Source organism: Canis aureus, chromosome 17, assembly GCF_053574225.1.
Source record: "Canis aureus isolate CA01 chromosome 17, VMU_Caureus_v.1.0, whole genome shotgun sequence".
Taxonomy (NCBI): domain Eukaryota; kingdom Metazoa; phylum Chordata; class Mammalia; order Carnivora; family Canidae; genus Canis; species Canis aureus.
Window position 1 is genome coordinate 23,518,451 of NC_135627.1, and position 8,527 is coordinate 23,526,977.

An 8,527-nucleotide genomic window follows, 5' to 3' on the forward strand; every position below is an offset into this window, starting at 1 on the left:
ATTCGTTTTGGATGTGAAAAAGTTTGGGTACTTATAATACAAGTAAAGAGAAATGATTTTTTTAAACACAGGCATTTTGGGAAATAAGGAATCTGACAGTTGAATGTTTTATTAGTGATGATTCAGAAACTTTTGAGAGTTGAAGAAACAAGTAGCTTTTTAAATAGAAACTTTTTGGGAAACAATGCTCTCTCCAGCTAGTACCATAAAAACTAGGATATTGTAATTTCTACATACTCATTCAACTTGTTTCATTTTACCTGAAAAGACATAATTTCAGATTTTTGAGAGTGTTTGATTAAGGACAATCATCCATAATAAATCTTGAATATGTTTTAAAGTAATCATATTGCCACTCCAAATAAATATTATCTTAACTGCAAAAGAACCTTATCTCTATCTCATTACTGAACTTTAGCTGTAGGGAAAGAAATAATGAAGTATATGACTTAGAGTCTCTGGCATGAGGCTTTTCAAAAAATATAAATGGTGAATATGAAAATGCAAACATTGCAGGAAAGTAGTTCATGTTAACATTTTAAAAATTAGTGCACCATTTCAACTACAAATACCAGTAAAAACAGAAAAAAAAAAAAAACAACTAAACCTGAAGCAACTACTGTATAGGCAGCATGCTTGCAGTTTTTCAGCACACTTGTGCCTACAGTACAGTACTGTGCTAGCTGAGAATATAACATATTGTGTTATTTAGTTTGCTATCCAATACAAAATATTATACAACATTTAGAACAGTGCATAATTATTGACATCAAAATTTACTTGCACTCTCTTTGGTATTAAAAGGGAGTGGAAAGGCCTTTTGCAGAAAGAGGAGGAGTTGAACGGTCCCAAGGTGGAGCTGTCTCTTGTGTTAAATGACACTGGCTGAGTAAAGCTCTCTGCTAGGGAAGGGCTTAAAGGCTGAGTCAAAAGCCAAGAAGTCTCTTTATTTACGCCTACCTCCCAGCCCTTGGCAATCTGACTAATAACAAACTGAGCTAACAAGAAAGACTAGAAAGGGAGGAAAGAAAACACTGCTGCAGCTTGGATCTACAACCAAGAAAGCAAGAGTGATCAATGCAGCTCTGTGAAACATCTTGTTTATTTACTGCTTTCAGCAGCTTGCAAATGGTTAACTATATGCAAAAAAGTCAGCATAGCTGTGAAGTATGCCGTGAATTTTAATTGCGGAGAAAAGGCAACTGCTTCAGGATGATCTAGTATGCACTCTGCCTGAAATATTTTCAATGAAATGCTCAGCATTTAGTCTTTGAGCAGAGCTTTTCAACTTTATGAAGCAATGGGACCTGCCAAAAAGTGACATTTGAGAAGAAAGTACGTAGTGGTTGGTGTTTTCTTTTTTAATAAAGAATCTGAATTTACTTTGAACATCTCTTCCAGCTGTGCATTACAGATAACGTCAGGAAGAGTCTCTGCTTTACAGGTAAGATGAATGTTTCCAGGCTTTTCTAATATCTATCTTTGCATTATCTTAAAGTGATTGAATTTGTATGTTTGTCCTTTTTAAAAAAATAACTTTGCATTAAAAGCTATCCAGTTTCATTCTTACTCATTGGCACAACTAATGCTGTAGCAGATGCCTGTTTTCTCTGAGCAGGAGACAGTCCAACAGCTGGCTGTACAGAAGAATAAATAAGATGCCACTATTTCTTGCATAGCATGCAGTTTGTTATTGGAAACTAAATAATGTGTGCTTTCTGAAGGGAAGATGACTTCCAAACACCATTATCGAATTTAAAATATAGGCAGTATATTAAGATTCTTGGTATTTTGTATGCCACTTTTATTATTTCCTGACTTGAAAATATGTTTTCTGAATACATGTAAATGGAGATTTTTGACCTCTTTAATATTGGATCAGGTGTTATCAATACAGGACCGGTCTTCAAATTCTAGTCTAATTTCTAGTCTTTTCTTCTGAAAAGACTAGAAACTGTTCCCTAGAACATTTTGAGGAACAGGAAATGAATAGAAGATTAAAAAAATAACTAGAGACTGTCATCTGGAAGTTATTTACTATTTTCTGAAGATGCTGTGTCTGGTGAAGTGAATAATATTCTTTCTTGGTAATCTATGAGGAAGTACTTTAGTGTTTGTGGAAGCTAATCCACAAGTTGAGGAGTTCAACTATAAACTGTTGGATTCTAAGCATAGACTCAGCTTTTCGAAATCAATTTCCCTATGGAAACATTTAGACTGCTAACTTTCTTCTGTATAGAAAGGCTACACTGTTCTATTTCTTCCGTTGTCTTTTGCCAATCAGAAACTTTATACTATACATGTTTTCAATGCAACAATGTATTTTCATGGGATGATTTATTTTTCATGATTAATGATTGGGTTTAGGGATATTCTATCTGAATGTGAATTTTAAGTAGATTCAAAATTATTTTCACAATCCATTAAAAAAATAAATAAAAGCAGATACCATTTGGTAAAGTTGAGGAGTTTTGAGATATGGTGTTTATTTACCCTTAAATTCAATTTATACAAAATTAAGATACACTAAAGGAAAGAAATGCAATTAAATATAATGAAGTTATGTGTATTTATCTAGTCACTGCCGTCACCTCAGAATTAGAAAAAAAAATGCTCTTTCAGATACATGTTTTAAATTTTTAGGGATTTGGAATATTTGATATGGTTAATCTGAACTGTCATTTTTTATTTACCAAATTAGAGGTACCTTCAAATGTTTTAGTGTAGTACAGTTTGTTTTTAAGTTCATTGTTTGTGACTTTAAGACTTATAATAATAAGGGAGATCTACTGCTTAATTATGTGATGACATTTAGTGCCCTAAAGCCTGTTTCAAGTCCTTGTTAGAAAGTCATTTGCTAGAATTTTATAGGAGGCATTGTTTATTCTTTCATAATAGCCAGAAATGTGTTTTAAAGCTCAGTTTTTCTTCTTTAGGTTTATGATACTGATGTTATTCATAACAGAATTTAAAAGCATCAGGAAATATCCTACCTTTAGAAATTCAGCATAGAGTATGACAAGTGAAATTTTAACAGGTACTTTTAACCATATATATCTAATACTATCAAGCTTATACATACTTCCCTGGACAGCATAGTTAAAACTGACCTCCTTAGTAATCTGCTTTCTTACATGGTCAGAGACTTATTTTCCCAAGGTTTTTAATTAGATAATAAAATTGATAAGTATCTTGAGCCAAACTCAAAGCAGGTTAAAACACCGACACATTTATTAGATGTCATATTGTGACATCCAGTTCAAAAATATAAATAAATAAAAGAAATGCATTATGTAGGCACACATGCATAGATATATACATGCATGTAGTTTTTTATAACTTTTTCTAACATTTTTGTATCCCCTTCTGTTTTCTTGGCTTCTGGCTAAAACCATGTATTTGTCTTATACTGTAATCCTCTAGCCCTAGATTTACCAACTTTTTGGTTAAAAAAAAAAATCAAGGTCTTTGCAAATATACACCTTTCCATCAAATCAAGGTATCTATGGTCCAATTATTAAAATGCAGTTTATTTGGCAAATGTGAACACCACTGATAATACAATATTTTAAATTCTCCTTTAACTAAATTTTATCACAGTGCAAGTTAAAGATAAACCAAAACATGCTTGCCATAGTACTAGAAAATGATAAAAGAAAATATAGATGCAGCATGGTATTCATATTTTCAAAGTGATTAATATTTTTTTTTCTTTTTAGAGGAAACCCTCTTATTTTATAATCACCAGGTTTATCTCTTTCCTGCTTCTGCCCACTAAAGTGCATTGCTGTTGCATTTTTGTTTTACAGAATCAAATTTCATCACATGACAACATGAAGCTGTGGATTCATCTCTTATATTCATCTCTTTTTGCCTGTATATCTTCACAGTCCCAATCTCCAATGTCCTCAGCCAGAGGTTCTTGTGATTCTCTTTGCAATTGTGAGGAAAAAGATGGCACAATGCTAATAAACTGTGAAGAGAAAGGTATCAAGAAGTTATCCCAAATAAGTGTGCCGCCATCACGACCTTTCCACCTAAGTTTATTAAATAATGGTTTGACAATGCTTCACACAAATGACTTTTCTGGGCTTACTAATGCCATCTCATTACACCTTGGATTTAACAACATTGCAGATATTGAGACTGGTGCATTTAATGGCCTTGGCCTTCTTAAGCAACTTCACATCAATCACAATTCTTTAGAAATTCTTAAAGAGGATACCTTCCATGGACTGGAAAACCTAGAATTCCTACAAGCAGACAACAACTTCATTACAGTGATTGAACCAAGTGCCTTTAGCAAGCTCAACAGACTTAAAGTGTTAATTTTAAATGACAATGCTATTGAGAGTCTTCCTCCAAACATATTTCGATTTGTTCCTTTAACCCATCTAGATCTTCGTGGAAATCAGTTGCAAACATTGCCTTACGTTGGTTTCTTAGAACACATTGGCCGGATATTGGATCTCCAGTTGGAGGACAATAAGTGGACCTGTAATTGTGACTTATTAGAGCTAAAAATTTGGTTGGAAAACATGCCTCCACAGTCCGTAATTGGTGATATCGTATGCAACAGCCCTCCGTTTTTCAAAGGAAGTATACTAAGCAGACTGAAAAAGGAATCAATTTGCCCCACTCCACCAGTGTATGAAGAACACGAGGATCCATCAGGATCATTACATCTGGCAGCAACGTCTTCAATCAGTGATAGTCGCATGTCAACCAAGTCCACATCCCTTTTGAGACCAGCCACCAAAGCACCAGTCTTGATACCCTATATTACAAAGCCATTCACTCAACTTCCAGGACCCTACTGTCCTATTCCTTGTAATTGCAAAGTACTATCCCCATCAGGACTTCTGGTACACTGTCAAGAGCGCAATATTGAAAGCTTATCAGATCTGAAACCTCCTCCACAAAATCCTAGAAAGCTTGTTCTAGCAGGGAATATTATTCATACATTAATGAAGTCTGATCTAGTGGAATACTTCACTTTGGAAATGCTTCACCTGGGAAACAATCGTATTGAGGTTCTTGAGGAAGGATCATTTATAAATCTAACAAGATTGCAAAAGCTCTATCTGAACGGTAACCATCTGACCAAGTTAAGCAGAGGCATGTTTCTTGGTCTCCACAATCTTGAGTACTTATATCTTGAATACAATGCAGTTAAGGAAATATTACCAGGAACCTTTAACCCAATGCCTAAACTTAAAGTCCTCTATTTAAATAACAACCTCCTACAAGTTTTACCACCACATATCTTTTCAGGGGTTTCTCTAACAAGGATAAACCTTAAAATGAACCAGTTTACCCATCTCCCTGTCAGTAATATCTTGGATGACCTTGATTTATTGACTCAGATCGACCTTGAGGACAATCCCTGGGATTGCTCCTGTGACTTGGTTGGATTGCAACAATGGCTACAAAAATTGAGTAAGAATACAGTAACAGATGACATCCTCTGCACTTCTCCAGAGCACCTAGACAAAAAGGAATTAAAAGCACTAACTAGTGAACTTCTTTGCCCAGGTTTAGTCAATAATCCATCCCTGCCAACTCAAGCTAGTTACATAATTGTCAGTGCTCCTACAACCACAACTACAGCTGATACTATTTTAAGATCACTTACTGATGCTGTACCACTATCTGTGCTAATACTAGGACTGCTGATTGTATTCATAACCATTGTGTTCTGTGCCGCAGGGATAGTGGTTCTTGTTCTCCACCGCAGGAGACGATACAAAAAGAAACAAACAGATGAGCAGATGAGAGACAACAGTCCAGTCCATCTTCAATACAGTATGTATGGCCATAAAACAACTCACCACACTACTGAAAGACCGACAGCATCACTGTATGAGCAGCATATGGTGAGTCCCATGGTTCATGTCTATAGAAGTCCATCCTTTGGCCCAAAGCATTTGGAAGAGGAAGAAGAAAGGAATGAGAAAGATGGAAGTGAGACAAAACATCTCCAAAGAAGTCTTTTAGAACGGGAAAATCATTCACCACTCACGGGGTCAAATATGAAATACAAAACCACAGACCAATCAACCGAATTTTTATCCTTTCAGGATGCCAGTTCATTATATAGGAACATTTTAGAGAAAGAAAGAGAACTTCAGCAACTAGGAATTACAGAATACCTAAGGAAGAACATTGCTCAACTGCAGCCTGATATGGAGGTACATTATCCTGGAGCCCATGAAGAGTTAAAATTAATGGAGACACTAATGTACTCAAGGCCAAGGAAGGTATTAGTGGAACAGACTAAAAATGAGTATTTTGAGCTTAAAGCTAACCTACATGCTGAACCTGACTACTTAGAAGTCCTGGAGCAGCAAACATAGATGGAGAGATTGAGGGCTTTTGCAGAAATGCTGTGATTCTGTCTTAAGTCCAATCTTGTAAACAAGTGCCTTACATGAGTGTGTCATCAATCAGAACTAAAGCACAGCAGTAATCCTATTGGGAAAAAAAGAAGAAAAAGAAACTCAGGGATCATTGGGAGAAGCCATTGCATTGTCTTCAGGCAATTTTGCCTGCCCCCAGTAAAATAAATCCTTGCATGTAAATCATCCAAGGATTATAGTGATATTTCTCGGTATACTTAAAAGGGTTTCAGAAAAGTCCTCTTGCACATCTAAAAGGGTTGAATATTTAAGCAACCCTTATTTCCTTGAATTACTTTACCAGTGGATGAAATAGAATTGGGCTTTGTCACTTAAAAGTTATACCTGTATATGTAGTTATAATATATAAGGAGTATATTGTTTATATAATCAGTATATACCACAAAAATGTACATTGTCAGATACACCTAATTTTCTTGCGATAAAGGCAAAAGGAACTGGAACTTCAAAATTATGACTAGTAATAGTAAAGAAAAAATAGGAGGTTGAACTATGTAGGCCATGAGTGGCCCAAAGCTTTGAACATTTGAGGGTTAGAAAAATGTCACTGCTATGCTTTCTGAATTTAAAAATAAGAATGATTAATAGTTCAGGTGGATGAATAAGCAAACTTTTTTGGTTTTTCTGCACATTTTGTGTGGACAATCTTATTGTCAATGCTGCTGTGAATTAAGGTATGTCATTTGTGCTCAAAGTTTGATTCTTATTCTTGGGATGTTTTAAAAATGCTACTGATACTCAACTGTAAATATGATTAGTGCATAAATTAAGTTTGGTTTCTTTCATAGCATTAATCCTTTATAAATTTGAATGACCATGATAGAAATATGTTTCTTGTGGCAAGTAATAATTCACAGGTATAAAACAAATAGGAAAAATTGTGTTTTTAAAAATTTGTATTGATGTAAACTGATAGTTGCCATAAATTAGTAGCAAAAGTCACGTCTAAGGGTAAGTGGTTAAGTTGTCTCAAGAGTGGGACAATGTAGCTTTATTTTACAAGAAAGTATAGCTAGATTTCTATGAACTATTTATTCTGTACAGTTTTGTATATTTTTGGTTCACAAAGGTAATTATTCTTGGGTGCCTTTCAAGAAAATTAAAAATACTGCTCACTACAATAAAAATAAAGTGAAAACTCTCTTTTTAAATGAACTTTCTTCAATTAGTCTGATCTCTAATTCAATCAAGTCAGAATTAACATACACACGCATGCACTCATGTACATGCCTGAGGAGATTTCTGTTTTTTTTTTTTTTTTTAAGATATATTTATTTATTCATGAGAGACACAGAGAGGGGCAGAGACACAGGCAGAGGGAGAAGCAGGCTCCATGCAGGGAGCCCGACGTGGGACTCGATCCCAGGTCTCCAGGATCATGCCCAGGCCAAAGGTGGCACTAAACTGCTGAGCCACCCAGGCTGCCCTCTGTTTGCTATCCATACAGAAGCATCTTGTTAACCATCTGTAAAAAGGCCACTGAGTGTCTGGGTATGATTGACAGGGAGCCAGACTTAAGTCTGGCAAGTAGTCCTCCCTTTCCCCCAAATCATTTTCCCACGCAATACAAATGAAAGTGATTTATTTTTCTTCTTTCTAATTATACAATCAATGATACGGCAGATTTTCACAAGGCAAAATGGAATTAATCAAGGTGATCTTGTTCTGTTTTCTGAACACCATGAAGATACTTGGACAGAGTTAGGAAGGAACATAGTTTCAAGTTAGACAGGACTTTCTTTAATTTGCTTACTACTATTTTAGTGAGTCCTGAATGTTCTACTAAATGTTTTGGTTTCCACGCAACTGTGCAATACTAGCAAATCATACATGACATTCTGGATTTTGAATAAGAAGGCTTTATGTTTAAAAACAGTAAGGGGTCTGTGTTGCTTGATATGAGGATGAATTATGTGTCTATTATGAAGTCATATCACTAAGTTTTCTTTTAAATAATTTTATATATTAATAGAAAATAATCAATAATTATGTATTAAAAGGTTGAGAACCTTAATTTCTCCATTAATGCCCAAGATTGGAAAGTACAAAGATGAGAATTCCTTTTAAAGTTACACTTACTAAGGGGAAATCTGTGTGCACATGGGTTG

General features: G+C 35.0%; 1 protein-coding gene across 1 annotated transcript; it reads left to right on the forward strand.

Annotated features, from left to right (window-relative positions):
• Nucleotides 1-882: 882 nt before the first annotated feature.
• On the forward strand, nt 883-7,574 carry SLITRK6 (SLIT and NTRK like family member 6). Its single transcript, XM_077855240.1, has 2 exons — nt 883-1,444; nt 3,810-7,574. The coding sequence occupies exon 2, from the start codon at nt 3,834-3,836 to the stop codon at nt 6,354-6,356; it is 2,523 nt and encodes an 840-aa protein (XP_077711366.1). The 5' UTR covers nt 883-1,444; nt 3,810-3,833; the 3' UTR covers nt 6,357-7,574.
• Nucleotides 7,575-8,527: the final 953 nt, after the last annotated feature.

Bases quoted from the DNA above. Each gene is read 5' to 3' on its own strand.
- SLITRK6 (XM_077855240.1), top strand. From the start codon at position 3,834: ATGAAGCTGTGGATTCATCTCTTATATTCATCTCTTTTTGCCTGTATA.